The sequence below is a fragment of the Synchiropus splendidus genome, chromosome 1 (assembly GCF_027744825.2).
Source record: "Synchiropus splendidus isolate RoL2022-P1 chromosome 1, RoL_Sspl_1.0, whole genome shotgun sequence".
In the NCBI taxonomy this organism is placed as follows: Eukaryota; Metazoa; Chordata; class Actinopteri; order Syngnathiformes; family Callionymidae; genus Synchiropus; species Synchiropus splendidus.
Window position 1 is genome coordinate 6,351,205 of NC_071334.1, and position 22,545 is coordinate 6,373,749.

The following is a 22,545-nucleotide window of genomic DNA, read 5'->3' on the forward strand; positions in this document are numbered from 1 at the left end:
ATAAGTGAAGTGTAAATAAAAATATCCCCATAAAATGTTTTTACTGTTGGGGCGGCATCACGGTCTTCATAATTTTTTTCTCTTCAACTTCTATCTCAAATTTCACGTTTTCAAGTCAATTCAATGACACACTGCTGCCACCATATGTGGCAAATGTATTAAGGCTATCCATAAATATCAACAACACTTCTGAACTATACCTTAAATTACTCATGTATATCAATATATTTAACATAAATAAGTTGCTGCATCGGCCGCCATGATGGTTAAAATGCTGCTAAACCTCCTGCCAGTGATTGTGTTGTCCCATTTGGTGAGGTGACCCACAATGGTTTTAATAATAAAAGAGTATTTTTTTATTATATTTTATAGACATAGATAGATGGCAGATGATGGATAGATCGGAATAATACCTGTCAGTATTTGCAGGTTCAAAGCCAACATTTTACACTTATATTTTTCAAGTTTTCAGACGAGACATTTGCTCAAGATGTTTTCTCTTGCAAAGGTTGATATCAGATAAATAGGCGGTCCATCTTGCTCAATTTTATACCGCTGAGATTCATAGATTCACGTCGACCGTTTTCCTCCGTTAATATGGCGTGGCAATTATTCGAGAATGAGAATCGAATGCGGCAGCGGTGCGTCGTTTGCGTTGTCTCTCAGGTGCCTTACTCCAACTTCAGACATTCTCGATTACAGTTACGTGCGATTACATACGTGGGAAGAGAAGCCCGTTCTGGCGACGTTTTAAGCCTTTTTTTTAAAATCATTTATTTCCGTGTCTTTATGAACACATTCGGGGTCGATAACCTCGTCGTGTTCTGAGCACCTCGGCGGACCAGCACCACGCGTCGGTTCCAACCCAGCGACATGGCTCGACCACGGCCGCGGGAGTACAAGGCAGGAGAGCTGGTCTTCGCTAAGATGAAGGGCTACCCGCACTGGCCGGCGAGGGTGAGTCGGCATGTGGCCGGGCTGCACGCGCGCGGAGGCGGGGTCCAGTCCGCAGCGCCGCCGCGTCCTCGCCCGGTCGCTCCAGTGGAGAAGTCGTCGTGGGAAGGCGGACAAAAGACTCACAATGCGGAAGACTGGTCGACATTTTCCGTGCCTTTATTTTTCTCCTCCTAGTTCAACACGTGCCATGTATTTTGTGTGAACGATGACGCGCTCAGCACCGGCGCGCCTATGTCCAGACTCATCTGGAATTATGAAGATTATTGTTCACACTAGACCGAACCACGGTTTCATCCCTGGGAGCCTCCTCTCGCTGCTAACTAGCTGCTTGCCCAGGCGGCCCTTCAATTAGGCGAACTAAGCAGCTGCACAGGCGGCCTGATGTGACCGCAGGGCTTCTGCTATGCTAACAGTTTAGCTGTCGACATTCGCGCTCACATGCACCAAGCTGATAGATCACTTTCATTTTCATGTTTTGTGCCGCGAGCTGCAGCCCTAAATCATGCACATTAAAGTTATACACAGGTAGAATGCAATGTTATGTATTTATTGATGCATGGATTCTGATGTTTTCCTCCAGATCGATGAGCTTCCAGAGGGAGCCGTCAAGCCACCTGCCAACAAGTACCCCATCTTCTTCTTTGGGACCCATGAGACGTGAGAATATTTCCTGAGACTATGACGAACTTTTCGTGGGAGCGGTTTGAACTATTTGCTGTGTTGTGCAGTCCGAGCATTGAAGGGGGCCAATGCTGCATTTAAATGTTCGGAATTCTTTTACAACGTTTCGCCATGTGCCACACCGTTATCTCTTCGTTGGTGTGTTTCCAAGTTATCTGAAATTTTCAGATTATTTTTTTGACAGTTGATATGTTACAAATTGGTGACTGCCAGCGATGGTTGCACCCTGGTAAACCACAAGCTGTTCTGGTGTTTCTGTTCCAAAATAGACACAAAAAACACACATTAATAGATGCTGTGACCAAAGTAAACATTTGGCACAGTATATATATATATATATATATATATATATATATATATATATATATATATATATATATATATATATATATATATATATATACATACAGTATATATAGCAGTTTACCAAGGGCGACTACACACCTCCTGTAAATGTGTAACTAAGTTAAATGCAGACTAGCAGTGGTGCCAAATAACTCTGTCTTCCCCTCCAGCGCTTTTCTAGGAACCAAGGATCTGATACCCTACAATGAATACAAGGACAAATTTGGGAAATCGAGCAAAAGGAAAGGCTTCAACGAAGGCCTGTGGGAGATTGAGAACAACCCTGGTGTCAAGTTCACTGGCTACAAGGTGAGTAACTCACTTGAGATGTCTTCATTTTGATCACGGGAATAATATTATCTACTACAAAACATAACTTGTTCAGGGAGGGATTTGTTTCTGCCTGGCTCCTGTCTTCTTCTGCAAGTGTTGGTTGCGTCACACAAGTATCGACAATGGAACTACACATTGACTTCACATCTTATTTCTATTCATTTATGTGAAATTGAAATGTGCCTTTGACAGGCAGCGCAGCCCCAGGCTTCATCTGAGGCAGAGGAGGGGGGCAACGCCGCTGATGGCAGCGGAGAGGGTGAGGAGGGGGACTCGGTGGAGGAGGGAGAAGACAAGCAGAAAGGAGAGAACACTGGATTCAAGAGGAAAAAAACATCAGTCTCCAAGGTACTTCCCACAACACCATCACGTTGTCCTCTGACTGTAGCATTTGTTCATAGCACACAGTTGGACCCATCAGCTGCTTGTAGACTGAGGATGGTCTGATAATATTTACAGAGTAGCCATGTACTTACGTACGTCCCTATTCTCGCCCTAACACTCAGTCTTGGCCCTAACACTGGCCTTTGTGAGTGTCGTGTTTCTCAATTCTCCTCAGACCGAGGACACTCGCCGTTCACCACTTGAAATGATCCCATCAAGCCAAGGCTTCCGACCTGATGAAGTGGGGGTAGATTCCCAGGACACCGAACTATGAATTGAATAACACGACCTAAAAACAATGTGGGATCGGACATCTTAGCGACAAGGACGACTCTTCTGATTGTTTACTTTCACCATCACACATCAGTGACCTGAAGGGTCGACCGTGTCTGACAGAACAACAAACAACATTCGGCTATCATCTAGGCTAACGTTAGCGGCAAAGCCGGGTTTGGCTCCGCCCACTTCTCCTCCGTTGGTTCACCAAACAAAGTAAGATCATCAGCGCTGAAAAGAGGTTGTATTTGCTACATGCCCAACACTCAAAAACAAAACTAAACAAAACAGCCAATGACATGTGACGTCAGTAAAGCAGAACGTCGTGAAGTGCCGTCCCAGTTCTTAGGAACGTCTGTCACTTCTCGCTTTGTCATCGGAGGGCACTTCATAGTGGAGGGCACTGTGGACCAAGTGCTAGTGTTAAGGGTGAGCTGTGGGATGGGGCCGAAGCCTGTGTCACAGATGCTTTCAGAGCAGCCTAATCGAAAGTGAAACCCATTATAACTTCTCAAAAGAGACTGAGAGCCGTTGTGCTCAAGATTGAGGAGCGTCTCTACCTGCTGGATTCTTTGCATTCCTTGAACCAGAACCTTGTACGTTGATGACTGCAAAAACGAAGGATACATTCAAGTGGCTGTGAACTCCCCATGAACTCTGCCCTCTGACTCACCTTCTGAGGGATGTGTTTGTGTGTGACAGATGTCCTCCAAGTTATCAAGGATTTCATCTAGAGAAGAGACTCTGGAGAAAGATGGGAAGGAGGAGGACCAGAGGTGCAGCTCAGAGGCAGCGGACCCTGACGACAGTCTCCAGAACACCACAGACAGTAAGGTGGGCCCCATGTAACGCTTTTGTGTGCTGTAATTACATATCCCTTCCAGCAGAGGGAGCCATACATTTGGCGCCTATAATATTTTCTACTCAAATGAATGAGAATCATGTTGTCCTATATAAGTGTATCTATGGGGCCTTGTTTCCCGTGATTCCACTGCCTGACCCCCCTCCATCCGTCTGTCTGCCCTGGTGTCCCACAGAACCAGCTTTTCAAGGAAGACCACTGAGTGCAGACTCCTGAAAAGCCTCACCTTTTTGTTGTGTGAATTTAACACGAGGAGTTTGTGGCCGCCTCCTCTCTTCGGTTTGTGTTTGTATGGAAGACGCGCACTTTTATACTGACACATATTGGGTAATTATCGACATGTATTTGTTGTAAAACCGTGTACCTGTACATACAAAGGAAGTAGAGAAGTGAGTTGCATCGAAAGTCCAAAACACAGTCCCGAAGCACCACGGTGAGTTTTCACCAAAAGACCAAAAAAATACATTTAGAATGGGAACAAGCCGTCATGCAATGTAATGTCATGTAGGGAGTAGGGGTGGGCGATACGGCAACAATATCATATCACGATTTTTAAAAATTATCTAATCACTATTGTGTCACGAGTATTTTTGAGACTAGTTTCTGAAACTAGAAAAAGAAGTCTATTTAGGAATAAGCACATATTTTTGTGAGTGTATGCAAAGAACCTAAATATAACAAAAGGTAAACAACAACACACTGATAAAGACAGCAACATCAAAGTCAATAAACACGTAACCTCATAAAACATCAGTGAAGACTATTTGCTTTCATCGACATGCCGTTTTAACAGGATTCAAGTGCACCAATAGCTTTTTCTGAACATGGTTTGAAGTAAAGTAACTATTTTGAACAGAACAGATCAAACGACGATGTCTGGTTATTGAGCGTGATTATTAAAGGATCAGCAGCTTCAGAACATCTTCATCTTCCATCCAGTTTAATCTTCTACACGACAGATTCCTATCACAGATTATGAGCCTGGAAAACCACTTTGTTCACTTTATCTGACTTGGACTGTGTAAAGGTTGTCATACAGTTCCTTACTTACCTTCTTTTCCAACATTTCATTCTAGTTCAGTGGAGTTCACTGATAAATCTCCAACATGAATTAGCTCAGAGACTCCACCAGTGTCGATAACGGTTTGAGGTGAGACGTCACCTTAGCCGTTAGCATCGAAGCGCAGTCTTTAACGTCGCGGGTCAAACTTGGAACACTCACGTGGTTCTGCAGTGACGGCGAGTGGTCGAGTTAGAGGCACAGCAGGTGAAGAAAGACGCAAAGTCGCCCACCCCTGGTATGAAGCGTAAAATACATGAAACAAAACCGAAAAACGGTTCGTTATTCGTGAAATGTGTTTAATGGCCAGCGAAAATTCAAAATTAAAATGTAATAGAAATGCATTCATATACAGTGGTACCTCGGTTCTCGACCACAATCCCTTCCAGACGGTCGTTCAAAATCTGAATCGATTTTTCCCATTATAATGAATGGAAAAAGAAATAATGCGTTCCAAGCCTTAAAATAGTCTTTTGTAGGAATGAATGTAGAGTGTCTGCTGCAGGTGGCTGTTCCTCTATGTGTGTGGCCGCTGCATGTGGGAGGGGTTGCCGAGTGAGTGACGTCTCTCCAGAAGTGAAGAGGTGCCCGGTGCGTGTCCAGCTCTGAATGTGCGCTTCTGTGCAGTTTGGCTGTGACAAAGTCATAAACCAAGTCACGCTCTGTCCCAGACTGGCCTCATCCCTGTCCCAGCTCCAGCCCACAACAGGACATCAAACCCTGGAGTGAGCGCTCCAGCACCTCCCCTGTGACACTCTACCACGGTCCAGTGTGGAGACAGGAAAGGTTTTACACCTCAATACGAAGAAAAAACAGTCTGTAAATGGAGCTAACGGGACACGTCTGCATAGGCTGCGTTATACACAGTAACAAAGCGCGTCGTGGGTCAGCTGATCGGTCCGCGCACGTTATGGTTTTTCCGGCGGCATTCAAGTTCTGGATTTTCATAAAAAATCCGAAGCAAAAAAATATCAAAATTTTTGTTCAAACTCCGATTTGTTCGAAGTCCGAGACGTTCGAAAACCAAGGTACCACTGTACTTAAAAACCCGTCCTAATTTTGTGACAACAGTGATCGTGATAGTGACCTTTTCCTGAGCAGACGATAATGTGGTTTCATTGTAGCGAAGTATTATTCTGTCCAATCTGAGTCGAGTTGAGAACTACTGCTGGCTGTTGCGGAAGTTCACTTTAGCCACTGTGTTCTGTCTGTGAGGGGCAGGGAGTGTGGAGGTAACTGGTCAGGACTCAACATCACAACACAGCCTCGCCTCTTTTAAAAGACAGAAACACTCCTTGTACAGGAAATGCTTGTGTCCCGAGAAAGTATTGATGCTGTCATATTGTCTGTGTGTTATGTTGAGTATTGCAATGTAAAACTTATGAGTTTTTTTATTTTTTATTTTAGACGACTGATGCTAAAGTGCTTTTCACCATGAGCTACTTTGTTTGGGTCAACAGTGGCCAATGATGTTGATACTTTTGTTTGTTTCTAAAAGTGTTGATGATGAAGAAAAGCTCCATCCAGATGTTTGATGCTGTTGTTCAGTCATAAGTCCCGACTTTGGTGACGGCTGCGCTCTTGTATGTGTCGACCAACTGCAGCAGACCAACAGGAAACAAGATACAATCCATTCTGTGGCTCTTTAAATAAAGAGCGACGTGGAGATAAAACGCAGCCGATATGCAGCAGAGGATGTGATTGGGCGCTCCCTGAGACTCATGCCTTTAATGCAAACCTTGAGGTGCACAAACACGTGGCTGATATGAAACCTGAAAGACGATGGAGAGAGCAACGACACATAGCCACAGGTTTCCCCCCCGATACGCTCTTATATTCGGAGACTCAGCCCTGACTCGTCTGTATGAGGCTGTGGTGTTGCTAACTTTAGCTTGAGCTGTAAACACAGGCAGAAAAATACACCCATTAGCTCATATTTCCGACATCCATTACGACCTTTGGCACCTTCCCCTGCTTTACATACTCTACATCTGGGACTGTGTCTCCAGCTTACAGGGGTGTGTTCAGTGTGGAGTTTTATTTCACTACTACATCAGTGAAACTGTGTTTAGAATGGCTGGGCTACTTTTTTGTTCCCTGATGGGTGGTCACATGACAGCAGCATGACCTTCTGTGGTGGGAGGGAAGCTCTCATTCTCCTCTCCCGTGGGACCTCTGTCTCAAAGTTTCCCCTCTGGACGGTGGTTGGTCTGGGCCGGATCACCGTTGCTCACCATACATTTCTGGTTTCTGGTTCAAATGCTCGCACCAGCTCTGTTCTTATTGGACGCCTTCTTCGAAATATGTGTCTGTATATTCTCTGTCAGTGACGAGGTTTCATGAAACAATAGTTCCCACCTCTACTTTCCTCGGATTTAATATCTAGTTTTCCGCTCTATTCCATCGGTCTGTAATATAACTTCAGATAGTTTCAGTAGCTGTAAAGACTCAATGAGTAGGCCTCCAAGAAAATAACATTGTTATTATTAGTTAAAACAGAAATGGTTTTATACTGTTTACTTATACTAGTATTCAACGGATGTATATTAATGGAGCCTTCGTCCAAACACTGCATGCCAACAGTCCCACTGTCTCTTCCTGTTCGTCACTGTCGGTCATGTAACGCCAAGTTAGTCTGGTCAAGTTCTGGACGTGTCAAGTGAAATAAAGAGATTGACAATACATTTGTGTTTATGTCATGATGACCATGTGTTTGAAGGCTCGCAATGACCGTGTCTCTATTCAGGCATCACAAGTTATAATTCATACCGCAACGCAACCTCTTCATCCAGCCAAATGATACATTTTGAACTCTTGAATTTTTTTCTTTTTTTTTTTCTATGAACGACAAACTGATAAAACATCAATTGCATTGAGATGCCTAAACAAATCCAAGTCAAAATTTCACAGAACTAGAGGGAGGCCTGAAATGTACTGAGAAATACTTGCACACAAGAGTCTGCTGATGCGGAAGGAGAAGCAGCAGATGGCAAATTCTACAAAATGTTTATTGAAAAGTGAGACAATAAGAACGTGGTACAATCATCAATGGGAAAGTGGGTGTCTGTCTTTTGGTTAAAAACAGCTCCCAGAACCTCAGGTGAGTCGGTCTCATCCAGAGAGGTAGATCCAGAAGAGGCGAAGGTCATACAAAAGGATTGAGAGGATTTTTGGGAGCTTTGGCGTCAGATACCTTGTTTTTTTTCCTTCTTCTTCTTCTTCTTCTTCTTCTTCTCAAAGATTAGATCTTTGTGCGACACTGATGTTAGCAGTCTCAGTTGTGCTGTCAAAATGTTCTCCCATTATTCTTTATTTGAGCTCGTGAACCTACTGTTCAATCTACTGTTCCAAAGCCATGATTTCTGAGATGAACTCATCAATTGGTGCTGCTCGAAGCACAAACTAAAGTGGAGTAACGTGAAAAGAAAGGTGAGAGTGAAGGTCCAACTTGGGTTAAACCTCCGTCATGGTCCACAGGAAGAGGCACTGTGACGGAGGAGCTCAGCAGGAATGGAGGCGGCGAAGCATGAGGAGGAGAAAATCTCAGAGCAGCATAGATCAAGCAACATTCTGACTTCCTTCACATTCAAAATGCTGTCTTTATGGATTCAAACTTTCCTTCCAAGCAGAGGTCATTTCGTAGTCAGCGAGCCTCTGTAGAGGGGCCTGAACACCACTGCACTTTGATATGAAGACCAAAGGTCAAAGGCTTCATCCAAGTCCTCAGTCTTATGTGTCAGAATCAGCACGGGACGTCAGGTTCCAAGGTTCGTGCTTCGGCTTCAGTTATGTACAGTGGTTGCTTGTGTTCCTGCGTGTGGCCCGTCCACCGTGGAAGCCTCTTCAGGGGGTCTTGGAGCTTGGTGGATCCCCTCCGTCTCCAAGCCATCACTTGGGGCTGAGCCTCCAGACTCCTCCTCATCCCTGACTGAGAGCTGCTGCAGTTGGAGCTCTGGGGGATCCACGTTCCCCTGCTCCTGCTCCTGCAGGAGGCTCAGTCGGTTATTCAGGTCATTCCTCTCCTTCTGCAGCGCTCGGCACAAACGCTCCAACAGCTCCAGCTTCCCCTGCAGAGCCTTGAAGTGGCCGTCACGCAGAGTCTTCTGCAGGACACAAGACAGACACACCATTTGTTGTTTTCATTTGGAAAAACCTGGAGCTCCTGTTCAAAGGTCGACACGATTGCTACTGATATAGTATTGTGTAACAAAGGATCCTGATATTTGAGCATACCAGTATTTTCTTCCTCCTCGATTCATCATAACCACTATCCTCTTGCCAGAATACGTGCCGTCACATGGCTCAATAGTTTGTAATACTTATATATACAGTTATAATAAAAGAGTCAGTTGAAGTACGACAGCAAACAGTAAACAACTGCGGGCTGAGCATAAACAAGGTTTGTTTCTGGTGAGTCAAAACAGATGTTTGACTCATTCAGTTATCAATGATACTTTTCATTTCAGACTTAAATCATTGCAGAAAACAACCACAAAAAAGAGCACAGACATTTGTCCAGCTGCTCATTCAGTGGTTTCTCCTAACTCATTATTGGCTTATATTCACTTCATTTAGACACACAGCACTAGTGATGGGTGGCTGAAGCTTCATGAAACAGTATTGCAGGGCTGATGAACCAGTGTCCTCATTTTCAGAGGCCACTAGATGGTGCTCTTGGTTTTGAAATGATGTGAGGTTTCATTGAAGTAGTTGCTTAAGTCAAAACATTTCACAGCAGACAGCGCCATCTGGTGGCCTCTGAAAATCAGGGCACTGGTTCATGAAACCTCATCGACCCATTACTGAGCTACACACACACACTACTGTACACACAGCAGGAGCTAAGAAGAACACGCTGCAGCTCCAAGTCAGACACTCTGTCGAAGCAAACTTTTCACGTCTTGACTCCACCTCCCTTTTGCCCACATATGAGTCTAAACAGTAAATTCCCTTAAGTTAGTTCCACTGTCTTCTGATTTGCTCTGGGAGGCTCGCAGACTTGTCGGAATCCTGAAATGCTGCTGCTGGAACGTGGGAAGAGGCCATGCGCAGTCCAAAGTTCAGCACAGCCACAGTTTTCCACCCGTGCCTCCGACAGCTCTCAGCCTCTTCTGTCCTAGTTCGGCCCTGAGATTTTGGGTCCGCTATATTTGAACATTTGTCACAGGCGTGCACCAGAGACAGTCTGCCAAACCACAAACTGGCCATTCACAGATGTTTTGCAGAGGCTTCAAGTCGGGCCGCAATGCAGTCTACCATTCATCTGAGGAGATTGAAAGTTCGAAGAGCAGCGCTGGCTCCAAAAACTTCTTTAAAAATTGAAGACAAATTGGTACAATACAAACCAGCGCACCAAACATGAATGATTAAAAAATAGCTTCCACCAATCCCTGGTTCGAAACATCACCAACAATGAAAGCACAACTGTGACCATGAAGGTCAAGGGCAGTGCCATAGAACTGGCCCGCTTCAGCTGTTGGAATTTGCTGCTCAACAATGTATACAACATAAAAGAATGGATTTTTCAGATGATAACTGCATGTCATCGGTGACTCACCTCCTCAGCCATTTGCAACAGCGCCTGGTTGTTGCTCTCCCATTTGGTCCTCCACTGTGTGGTTTCCTTCTCCAGCTTCTTGATCTTCTTGGTCATCTGGAGCGGAGGGACGGACGGTCATAGCTGACGACACAGAACTGACCCACAGCACAGTATGCACTCACCTTCTCCATCTCCTCTCTGAATGTGGTGAACACCTCATTGCTTTTAGCCAGGGTGCTCTGGAACTCCTCAAACTTATCCATGTACAGGGACAGCTGGGGAGCAGCACACGACAACCTTAGTGAGGCTTCAGGGAGCAAGAACAGATCCGTATACTCAAATATCACCATACTTTAACTTAATAGTTTCAGTCGGCTATTTGGATATGTATTACCTAGATACTTAGATATTAGCTCAGATGCCATGCATGTGGGATGTATGTAACACTAATATCATTTTTTTCTTCAGACCGAGGTTTAGGGCTGCAACGATTAGTTGACGTCATCGATAACGTCGACAACAAAACTTTGTCACGTCAAAATTTGTGCATCATGCATCGTGTTGCTGTTGGTGTAAACACACACGGGCCGCAGGATGGCCATCGAGAACTGGTGGTTATTGAGAAGCAGTGAGAAAATATCACATACTCTGGAATCATTAAGATGTATGTTACTTTCTGTTCCTTTAATTGGATCCTGACTGAGGTCCAACTCCAACCGGCCACCATCGCTGCGCGCCCCAGGCTCTGGGTCAGCACCTCTGACAGACCGGAGGAGTTCGAGTGGTGTCGGGTCGTAGTGTTCTAAAGTGTGGCTTCGTTTTGTTAGCGAAGATAATGTGTCTTGAGGATGAGCAAACCCCTTCGACACCATGGTAGAATGATGAAAGAGAGTTCCGTGTTTGGTCTGTGACTCCACACACCCTCCAGCTAACAGCGAGCATGTCGGTTAGCACGGAGCTAAATTGTTGTCAGTTGTAAATGTAGTGAGGTGTCCTCAATGTCTCTCCTCCTAATAATAACCAGAACTGAACTAGGGAGCTACACTGAACACATTGTTTTAGATTACCATTCAAATAAGACCTTCTGATGTGGATGTTGATCACATATTTTATATGGGACACATGTAGTGATGATTTTAAATTCTTCTCAATGACCAATAAAGACCTCCATTTTAAAGAACTGGAGCTCTCTGCTCTCTGCTCTCTGCCGCGGTGTTTCATGCGCCCGGAGGACGCGGCATCCAATCACTGAAGTGTGATAGATTTGCAACACAGCGATGATGCATTTAAAGAGACCAACACAACTGAAGCAACACAATATAGCGTGATTTTGCGTTTGACACTGGCTAAATAATAGCAACATTTAGGCCAGGACACGTGAAACACTGATGAACTTAAACTTAAACTCGTGTTGACGGTGGCTCTTACATTGATCCAAGAGGACCACGACTCTCCACGGCTTGAATGCAAGGCTTAGCTCATGCTTCTTAACAAATATAAAAATACATTGCTGAACCTACAGTATGGCAATATAACACCACTCCTGTATTGGGATACCTATCACAAAACACCTTCCCAAACACAGCCCGACTGTGGCCCCTGTCCACGTCTCTTTCAACAAGCACAGTAACAGGTCCAACACTTGTGACGGCCTGTGTTCACGCCTGCTTTGGCTTGCCTCTCCAGTGACCGCTGAGCTCACGTTCCAACATGTTGTTCCACAAAGCCAGACTAAGACGATTCCCTCTCTCTGCCTCCCACAAAACGAATGACAGACCGAGAGCTAAATACATTTTTGGAGACCCTGTCACAGCGCAACCACAGCAGTAAATAAAATCTTTTCACAATGTGACAATCACTGTTGTGACAAACAAAATCATATTTGGATTCAAGTGCTCATTTCTCAGTGACCTGCACAATGAACACGCGAGTGCAGTCATTCACTGAATGGAAAACATGATCAGGGTGTGTTTGTTTTTTTAAGGCAACATGAGCTTGCACCGTGGAATTTTGTTTACAAGAGTTGCTTGTCATTGATTATTGAAGAACGATGATAAAATGGTTTTCAAACACTGTGAAGTAACCAGCCAGGTACAGTACAACGGAGCCGTTACCTGCTGCTTCAGCTGAGTCTCCTGCTCCTTCATCATGTCACACTGGTGTCTGGAGTCTGAAGCATCTTTCAGCAGCTGCAGCATCAACACAGCAGTCAGCAGAGAGTTCCGACCAGCACGGACGTCCAAATGCACATCTACTCACAAAGTCTCTCTCCCTCTGCTGCTTCTCCTCCACCTCTTTGATCATCTCAGTAATTTTCAGCAACTTAGCATCCATCAGTTGCTGCTGCAGGTCCTTGTGTTTGAACATCTTCTCTATGTTCTACAAGACAGAAGGAGGAGTTTATATATAAACCGTAATCATGGCTGAAGAGAGAAGCAGCACAGCACACAACAATATGAACAAAGCCAAAGCCCCAAAAACAACAAAAATAACTACTGTAATTTCCAGACTATAGTGCACACTGGAATATTAGCCGCACCCACTGAAATTAAGAAAGAAAACAGATCTTGTTCCTACAAAGGTTCAGTGGTGCTGTCTGCACTTTACAAAACTAGTTTTGAAAATGGCTCCAGTATCGAGAGTGATAGCGGAAACAAGCTGCGTAATACAGAGCGTTTTGATTGATCCACGCTGCTCTCACAATAGACAAGATGCAGCTCGCCAGCCGGGACCAAGACAGCGGCCAACTCCCAACTCGCTTGTGTTCACCTTGGATTTTTGAGCTGAACGCACTTTGTCTCAAGACAGTGTCTCACATTTTTTATTCACATTAAAACCCTGAAAATGCGCCGTTATCGCCCGGGTGCCCAAAGTTCTGCCGGTCTCAGCTGCAGCTTCTTGATTCCAAACCTCCAGGAGATCGGCTTTGTTGATGGAACCGTGGATACGTGGGCGAAAACAGTGCATTTTCTGTGCTTTAAGGGTAAATAAAAAGCCTGTGATTTCATCGCCCCTGATTTAATCTGATTTCAGCCAGTAACAATCCGTATATTAGCCGCCCTGTTGTATAAGCCGCAGGGCTCAGACCGCGAGAAAAAAGTAGCGGCTTATAGTCTGGAAATTATAGTATATGGCTGGGTGTGAAACGCAACTCTCAATTGAACAACCTGGCGTCAGATAACTGGCTGGTGAATGAATGATAAGCTAGAGATCCCCTCACTTCCTCTCGCAGCTTGTACTCCTCTGTGAGCTTCTTCAGCTTGTCAGTCAGTTCCAAGTTTTCCTGCCGGAGCTTGGCGTTGCGGGAGGCATGCTCCTCCAGCTGCTGCTCAATATCACTCAATGTCATCTGGAAGTGCTGCAGGGCCTCCTTCTGTTGTTCCTCATACTCCCTGGCACGCTGGGCGTTCTCCTCCTGCAGGAGACAAGTCACGACAGTGCTTAGACTCCGGAGAAAGTGAACGTGTGTGATCACACTCACCTTCAAAGTCTTGTTGTGTCTCTGCAGCTCTCTACAGAGACTCTCCAACTTACTCCGGGCGAGGATTGCTCGGCTGTGCTCGCCCTGAAGGTGGACCTTCTCCTTTACAATCTGAGACTGCTTTTTCTGCATGGTTTTCAGATTCTTCTGCATGCCGCGCGTCTCCTCCAACTGCACAAGAAGACATTTTCCCCAAACGATTAAACCTCCTGATTATCAAGAGGCACCTAAGACTCAGTGGCTTTTAATATGGAGAGGAAGAAGTTCCTGTTCAAAAGTATCAATATACATTTGAAACAAAAATGTTCATTGTGTACAAGAATTGAATTATATTTTTCATGAGTCACTTTTAAATCCATCTTTACCAACAATGAGACAAAGTTCCGAGACAAAGCACAGTGATATCTACATGACCTGCCATTGTAAGTGATGGACTTGGGTTCCAACCACTGCTTGACATACTCCGACTATTACAGTAAATTAGATGCCGACTGATTCATGAGTCACTAGTCGTGATGTCATCACAGTAAACTGAGGCTACGGGACCATCGCGACTCAACATTTCCAAAGTGCCGCACCATTTCAACAAAGGATATATACATTTCACACCACATTTTGAGCAATTAAATTCAAATTAAACGTTTTAAAACAACATCAGCGCAATACAAATGTTAACAATACTTTACATGCATTTGCCACTACTTGCAGCACTACAATTAGACATGGCATATTTATCAATCCATACATGCCATATTCAGACTAGTCGACAAATTGCTTCGGTAGTTGGTGACAAGTCGACTATCAAAATTGTAGTTTGCTCCAGCTCTACTCATGTCTATGCAGTTGTCAACTTCAAGAGAGAGAGTAAAAAAAAGTAACCACATCCAGACACACCTGAGAATACATCTATGACGAACCCATCATCACACAATCTTTCAATGTGTAACTTCAGTAGTAGATTCATTGATAAAATCACTTCACGTTTCAGACACCAAATGTCAAGAGGGCATGCTGTGGATCAGGTACCCAACCTGATACCTTATAAGACTATCAACTGCTGAGCATCGCGGAGGACGAGAGGGTCAGAAAGTTGAGCCACCTGCTCATCTAGAGGCCTCATGTTTCATGCCAATCAGAGAGGTACATAAAATATATTTATAATAAATCACCGCAGACCAAAAAAAAATAAAATTGATCTTCAAGAGCACTTATTGTTAAAGTCTAACGCCACGCTTCATGCAGTGCAGCTCAAATGCAGTGACTTTAATTTAAATACAATTTAAGACGGTATAGTCCAGTAGATGGCGCCATTACAAAATATCGACTATGACAGTGTGCCACACACACACTGAGAATATAGTACAACAATCGCTGCATCCATCTGATACAAGATGCATTTCTTAACCCCAACTGAATCTATAGTATGCAGGAGACTTCACCCACTGTAGCTGCAGCCTCACTGATAATTCTTTCATTAGAGTTGAGGTTCAAACGTGTTATAGAAAGAGGAAAAGCACATCTATGATGTGACGGTTCCAAGTTCCAACTGTGGCTCAGTCAGGGACCAACACAGATGACATTAAAAGGCAAGGGTGAGAATTACAGATGATGATGTCCGACCTTGCTAGGTTGACACAGGTTCTCTTACCAGGTCTGCATACTTCTTGCACAGAGCTGCCAGCTTCTCCTCCGGTGTGGTCAAGGAATTCAATGCATCCATCAGGAGAAGAACTTCTTTTCCTGGAACACAAATTTATGAACATTCATAACGTGAAAGTCTACCCAGAAACTGGTTGTATAATAAACATACCAAGTTCCTTCTCATCTGCTGTCTTCGAGTCGCCTCCAGGGTCATGATCTGCCAGCCTTAGATCAGTGGGACTGCCCTCTCTCGTCTCTTCTTGCTTCTTCTCAGCAAAACTCAGACCAAACTCAGCAACCTCCACCTGTTCACAAAACATGAATTAAGTTTCCATATTTTAATTTCCATCCTTCGCAAGATCTGTAGAGGATGTCATGTGCACCCGTTCGTCTCAAGTATTAGAGACATTATATAGAATGGTAAAAATCTGACAAGGTGGAGTAAGGAAATGCATGATAGGAAAATGCGCTCGCCCCATCAGTAAGCTTATATTTGTTTCAGGCATCTGTGGTATGACCTAGGGTGGTGACGCAACACGTTGCAGTGCCTCAGAAGTCAGCCACATTTTTAACAAGCTGCCATCTTAAACAGAGACAAATCTTGGAAGAGAACACAGGAAAACCTAGTAACAGAAATTAAAGCCAACAGTCTTTCCATCACCCAGTTGGTCGCCAATGACAAGCATTCCATTAGCAAATTTTCACCATCAGTGCTCGACTGCCAGAATCAACTGGTTGTCCCCGTTGATTGTGAAGTTATACTTTGAGATATAAATTTGACCACTGACCTTTTGAGAAGACCATAACCTTTTGACCTTTGAAAATGGCGTATCAATAAATCAAAAGGCTTTCCTACAAAGGCTGGTTGTGTTGTTTTTCAGGTCTGCCCATGTGCTGAAAGTGAGAGACGCAACATGCGCGTGCCACCTAAGCGTACACACACAAGAAGTCCCACGGGCTGTCATAGTGTGTGTGGGCACTCAGGGCAGCTGTGGCCAAGGATGTAGCTTATCGCCACCGTCAAGAATGTAGTATGATTGAATAATGGTTCCTGTGAAGTGTTCCACATACATGTAAGACATTAGCAATATTCAATAAATACTGATTTGGCTGTTAAAGTTTCTCGGCATCACTTGACATTGACAAACTTGATGGCTTGTATCTCAGTTTCTTAGGGAATTTCCTGGTTTCTATTAACATCCATGGTAATAAACGCTCATACAAAAGCATCGAAGGACACACTCCAAGTCATTACCTGACAAGGACTGTCCGGGTCTGTTGGTGAATCACTGCCATCGATCATTATTCTGCTCTCCACATCAATCTCACACACGGGTGGTGGCTCCATCGTTCCTCAAAACATGCTGGCATGAGAAATCAAAAGAAATTGTCTGAAGTGGCATTTATGTTTAGTGATAAACTCTATGTAGCATTATTCAATAAAATATTGCTTTGTCAAACTTTCCAAATACTAGGGTAATTGGGCAGAGGAAGAGAGTGTAATGAAGTGCTTGGTTACTGTACAGATCCAACTATCCTTATGCATATGTTTCAAATGTTGAAGTGTTCCTCTGAATGATAAAGCCCTCCTCGTGATGAAGGACTCCGTTTCAAAGTCATTGCTTTATGAAGTAAGTTCTCCCCATCTGACATCTCGAGCGCTTTCGTGAGTCAAGCTCAATGTTACGTCCATGAGTCCAATGCAATCTGACGCCACATTGGGATTGATTCTGCCCCTCAGAACACCCCACACCGCTTACTAGACCGAGCCGCGACAAAGACGTTTGTGATTTGAACTTGTGTGTGTAGTTACAAAGGCCCTATAAAATCTATTTCATTTTTTCACAAACACTGCTTTCTGGTTTATTTTTGGGAATTTCGCTATGATTTGTGGGAATCCTGTTTTGCCAACTCTGAATCCTAAATTTTATTTCATAATTATTTCAGTGGCAAAAACAGTTAAGAACTGAAATGCATACAAATCAAATAGAAATCAACTTAAATTTATTGAGTTGAGAATAAACGTTTTTCTCAATAATGTCTTATGCAGTACACCAACAACAGCCAAAAAATAAGTAACTTATTTAAGCTTTAAGACTAGTTAGTCTTTCTGATCCACTCTACGTTTCAGAGTTCACCTGACACATGGGCTCATATAGAAATCAACACTCTCTGCTGACACAAGTTGGTTGTCATTCACCAACATCAAGCAGTTGTGACGTAGTAAGCTGTGGTTTCAGACAAGTATTATCACATCAATACAGTTACATTTTGACAAGCAAGGGGCTCAGTCTTCAACTGGAAGAACAGTTTATCAGCCTCGCTATGTCCAAATCTGCAACAGTGGATTCCATTTTAATAGCGGATTTCTCATTCACTCACTCGGATATAGATCCGTTCAGAGTTTGTAAACAGTGATGACGCATTATTGCATGCATATTTTGGAAACAAAAGCATGGCGGAGTAATGTTTTTGTCAAGCTATGTGAGAAACAAAAGATTGCACATTTTATTAACTCACACAGCGGGTGGAAAAAAGGACCGCTCAAAGAACTTCAGTGAGTAAAAGGATAATATCGGCAAGTGTCCAAATATACTGACAACCAACCATGGACCACATACTATTGAGCGTAAAAAACCTTTGTTAAATGAACATTCACTTACATGTGAATGCAGATGGGCCTAAGAGACACTTTTCTTCTCGGAAAAGTTCATAATTAAAGAAAACTGTTTTTCTCTTAAACACATCAGCAGCTGTCTTTAAGAACTGAGTAGTCACTGCCAGTGTGTTATTCTGTGAACACCAACCACAGTGCTATGTGTATCATTTACTAATGTCATGTAGAGCTACTGAATATTGCACTTTATAATACTACCATAAGATGCTTATTTCAACCTTGAGATGTTCTTCATACATTCATCTCGGAAGATATTAGAAACCTCTTCTATCATACCAATAGTCAGCTGAATAAGCTAGTTAAGGCAGTTAGCTGAAGGTAGTTTTGTAGCGCCGACTAGTGACAACTGGACTCACTCACCAACCATAAGTAATCGATGACAAGAGTAAGCCACGGTCTCCAAACGAATATTTAATAGTTGAGACAATAAAACTAACAAATATGTCTTGCCTGAGCCATTTTGTCATGACGTTATTTATCTCATAATTAGACATGTACAAGAAAATCATCTACAAACAAAAACATTTTAAATTAGATTAGATTGCTGCGAATATATTTATACATATATATTTATACATTTTATAATTGATTGACAACACTAGCGTTTTGGTTAATTACCTAACATATTTCAATATGCTTTGATATTATTATGTACTTATAACTTTGCTTATAGACACACACACTATAAAATGCATTATAGGTGAGCAGAATAGCAGGACTACCAAAGATGACTGTAGGGAAAACACAGTGAATTCAGATTTAGAGTATTCAACCTGTGGTTCTGGGGTAACAGCATGTCCTATCCAGTATAGCAGGGACTATACAGCAGCCTGTCAAAAGTGACAGCCTGACCTGTGTTTGTCGACACGATGCCGTACCGTCATGTCTTTGGCTGAGGAAGAGCCCCGCCACGATAAGGGCAGTGATGTGTTGTGTGAGGACCACTGCTGTTGACGCAGGTAGAGGACGGGTTAAAGAGAAGTCTCTCTAGCTCACGTCTAGTGCAATAACAAACTTAAAAAAAATGTCACATCTCTACGCAAAGAAAACATGTCCGCTCACTTCATACATTCTGAAGGCAGAATAGCAGTTTGTGAGCCGATTCGACCTTATTTATTTGTCAACTTTAACGTTTTAATGGTAATCCGGTTCTGACGTTCCACTCAAGGAAGAACAGCGCGTTCCTCGTTCATGCTAGCAAAACACACAGCGACCCCCCAGACTGGACTCTTGAATGTCAGTGGCACATTTGCGTACATACGTTCTCGTCATAGTTCCGTGTCTCATGGCAAAATGCTCAGCCACTGGATGATTCCTTTTCATTAATTTTGTCAGGAGTTTGCTAGTGTTAGCAGTCTTAGCTTGACATGCTAAAAAGCTAAGTGGCGCTAGTTTGTTGTTGGCTAACTGCTAGCTCTCACTGGAAGGAAGCTTGTTACGCAAGAAAGAAAAAACACAAACGCCATTTCCAACACTTACAAACAATCCTCTGTTGTGTTACAGATACACACAGTTATAAAGTCGTTGAAGAATTTACCTGTGTTTTTCTTAGTAGACAGGGAAGGGCACAATTGCTGTCTGTCAAGGAAATAACAGCGAGCTCCGGTTTTCAAAATATAACTTCCGCATGAGGTGTCCAACTCTCTGTAATCAGGGAGCCTTTCAAACGTACCTCAGTAATGACGGCTTGTTTCCTAGAATAATGTGTCGTCGGAGAGCGGTTTGAATTGTGCTTTAGGACTTCTTGGTTATTTAATTGTGAAAAATATACATCTGCTTCCGGTGTTGTGCTCTCCAGCCGCCGACAGCATCGCATCATTCCCGTCAAATGACGCTGTGGCTGCGATCAGATTTTTAATAAGTAATGACGATTGCTGCCTATTTATCTCACCGTTTATTATTGTTGTTAGAATGAATAAATATGTTTTCTTATTATTATTATTCCATGAATAAACGTAAACTCACATTCTCTCACTGTATTTTTGTCTGGGAGCTTTTGAAGAACAGGCTCGCTCACTAACTTTTATTGATCCGATGGCTGAACACGCCCACTCACAAACACACAAAAGCCCCTTCAATGGATAAATAGCACCACATGACAAACAAAAATATTTTGCACTGGAGGAACATGAGTTAACAATTTCACGGATTAAATAATTTCAGTATGCGTTCACACCTCACCATATGGAACAAGGAACCAAATCAAATAGTTGCAAATAGAAGCTGCTTCGCTCAGACTCTGGTCACAAGGTAGTACTAGCTGCTGCTTGTTTTATGGATGAATACAGACAGGACTGGTCAGAGACTATAAAAGAGTCCTGGCATTTTTTACTTTGGTGGCCACAGTGCTTTCATCATTACCTCGCAAATACAAGAAGAAAATAATAATGTACTCAGTGCCAGGGTTTGCTGCACTGCCAACAAAGCAAAAGATGGCTACTTTGAGTTTACTTACTATTTAACATTTTCTTCTTTTTTATATATCCGTTATATATTTGATGTCTTCGGTATGTATCTACAGTGCAGCAAGTAGTAAAAATCAAGAAAAAAAACATTGAATCAGAAAGCGGGTCCAAACTTTTGGCCTGTACTGTATAAACACTATAAAGCTGACATGTAGTTTTTTCATTGAAGACGCCCCATCCCAGGGGAAGTACCTGTAAGGACTATAGACCGGTGGCTTTGACATCACATGTCATGAAGACCCTGGAGCGACTGATTCTCAATCAGCTCCGGCCCATAGTCACAACATCTCTGGACCCCCTCCAGTTGGCCTACCAGCCCCACCTGGGAGTAGATGATGCCATCATTTATCTGCTGAACTAGGTCTACACTCACCTGGGCCAGCCTGCAAACTCGGTGAGAATCATGTCCTTTGATTTCTCCAGATCCTTTGACACCATCAGGCCAACTCTGCTGGGAGTGAAACTGACGGAGATGCTGGTCGATGCCCTCCGTGTGTCCTGGATTATGGACTACCTGACTGGAAGACCACAGTACGTGCACCTGCAGGGCTGTAGTAATACCGGGGCACCACAGGGGACTGTTCTCTCTCCACGCCTCATCACTATTTACAGAACAGACTTTAGCTATCGGTCGGAGACTTGCCACCTTCAGAAGTTCTCTGACGACTCTGCCATAGTTGGATGTATCAGCAAAGGTGAGGAGACTGAGTACAGGGCTGTGGTGGAGGACTTTGTTGCTTGGTGTGAGCTGAACCATCTGCAGCTCAATGTGGCAAAGTCCAAAGAACTGGTGGTGGACCTACGAAGGACCAAGTCTCCTGTGACCCCCGTTTCCATCCGGAGGGTCGATGTGGATATGGCTGAGGACTATAAATATCTTGGGGTCCACATAGACAATAAACTGGACTGGGCTCGGAACACTGAGGCCCTTTACAAAAAAAGGTCAGCGTTGTCTCTTCTTCTTGAGGAGGCTCAGGTCCTTCAACATGTGCGGGACGATGCTGAGAATGTTTTATGAGTCAGTGGTGTCCAACGCAATTCTGTTCGCTGTGGTTTGCAGCAGATTAACGGTGGCGGACACTAACAGACTCATCCGCAAAGCTGGTGATGTGGTGGGGGTGAAACTGGACTTCTTGGAGACGGTTATACGGAGAAGGATTTTCCTTAGTTTCAGGAGCATCCTGGACAACATCACCCACCCCCTCCATGAGCTCCTGGTCCTATACAAAAGCACATGGACTAATAGACTGAGACTACCCAACTCAAAGACCGAGCGCCACAGGAGGTCCTTTCTTCCTGTGGCAATAAAAACATACAATTCATCCCTGACAAAACGACAATGAAGGATTCTTTGGCACGCTTTTCTGTTCTTGAACCGCATTTTCTTGCACATTGTTTTCTAAGCTCTTTTGTATAGCTTTTTTGCACTTCATAATATGATTTATTTTTAATTTATTTTGATATGTTGTGCACAGAGCATGTTACGAACACAATTTCCCTTGGGATTAATAACGTTTTCTGATTCTGATTTCTGATTCATAAAACGTAACCTCTTCAGTAATGTTCTCAGTGTGATTTGGAAATTTAGCTCATATTTCCTAAAGGCGAATACTATTTCTACAACTGCTAAAATAATAATAATGATGGTCAATCAACCACTCAATATAAATGTGAGTTGTTCGAGTCGCAACACCGGGTCGTGTTTGCCCACAAGTTCAACCGGAGATTACGTGTGCACGTCTTTCCGCCACCGAAAACCATGCCGTTCTAACATGAATATTATAATGCACAAACTTACAACGTTTTCAGTCGGCGGCATTCGGTTCTTACAGGCATAACATTGT

The 22,545-nt window shown here is 43.6% G+C and overlaps 2 protein-coding genes across 6 annotated transcripts; one reads left to right on the plus strand and one right to left on the minus strand.

Annotated features, from left to right (window-relative positions):
* Window positions 1-650: 650 nt before the first annotated feature.
* Window positions 651-7,582, plus strand: hdgfl3 (HDGF like 3). Of its 2 annotated transcripts, none has more exons than XM_053844303.1 (6): window positions 651-957; window positions 1,538-1,614; window positions 2,154-2,292; window positions 2,509-2,664; window positions 3,679-3,805; window positions 4,014-7,582. In XM_053844303.1, exons 1-6 carry the CDS (start codon window positions 874-876, stop codon window positions 4,052-4,054), a joined length of 624 nt encoding a protein of 207 aa, XP_053700278.1. In that variant the 5' UTR covers window positions 651-873; the 3' UTR covers window positions 4,055-7,582. The 2 variants fall into 2 exon arrangements, with proteins under 2 accessions (XP_053700278.1, XP_053700288.1); XM_053844313.1 differs by having other exon boundaries at window positions 657-957; window positions 3,679-3,810.
* On the minus strand, window positions 7,490-22,540 carry txlng (taxilin gamma). Of its 4 annotated transcripts, none has more exons than XM_053844271.1 (11): window positions 22,500-22,540; window positions 16,815-16,923; window positions 15,729-15,864; window positions 15,567-15,658; window positions 13,919-14,089; window positions 13,658-13,852; window positions 12,697-12,816; window positions 12,552-12,626; window positions 10,620-10,712; window positions 10,456-10,551; window positions 7,493-9,001 (listed from the first exon to the last, which is right to left on the minus strand). In XM_053844271.1, the coding sequence occupies exons 2-11, from the start codon at window positions 16,905-16,907 to the stop codon at window positions 8,681-8,683; spliced, it is 1,392 nt and encodes a 463-aa protein (XP_053700246.1). In that variant the 5' UTR covers window positions 16,908-16,923; window positions 22,500-22,540; the 3' UTR covers window positions 7,493-8,680. The 4 variants fall into 4 exon arrangements, with proteins under 4 accessions (XP_053700266.1, XP_053700246.1, XP_053700256.1 ...); XM_053844281.1 differs by lacking the exon at window positions 22,500-22,540 and adding an exon at window positions 19,909-19,931; XM_053844261.1 differs by lacking the exon at window positions 22,500-22,540 and adding an exon at window positions 19,774-19,913 and having other exon boundaries at window positions 7,497-9,001.
* Window positions 22,541-22,545: the final 5 nt, after the last annotated feature.

Bases quoted from the DNA above. Each gene is read 5' to 3' on its own strand.
- hdgfl3 (XM_053844303.1), top strand. From the start codon at position 874: ATGGCTCGACCACGGCCGCGGGAGTACAAGGCAGGAGAGCTGGTCTTC. The intron at 958-1,537 runs GTGAGTCGGCAT...GTTTTCCTCCAG, and splicing joins ACCCGCACTGGCCGGCGAGG to ATCGATGAGCTTCCAGAGGG. The intron at 2,665-3,678 runs GTACTTCCCACA...TGTGTGTGACAG, and splicing joins AAAAAACATCAGTCTCCAAG to ATGTCCTCCAAGTTATCAAG.
- txlng (XM_053844271.1), bottom strand. From the start codon at position 16,907: ATGGAGCCACCACCCGTGTGTGAGATTGATGTGGAGAGCAGAATAATG. The intron at 15,865-16,814 runs GTAATGACTTGG...TTTTGTGAACAG, and splicing joins ACCCGGACAGTCCTTGTCAG to GTGGAGGTTGCTGAGTTTGG. The intron at 13,853-13,918 runs GTGAGTGTGATC...TGTCTCCTGCAG, and splicing joins GACACAACAAGACTTTGAAG to GAGGAGAACGCCCAGCGTGC.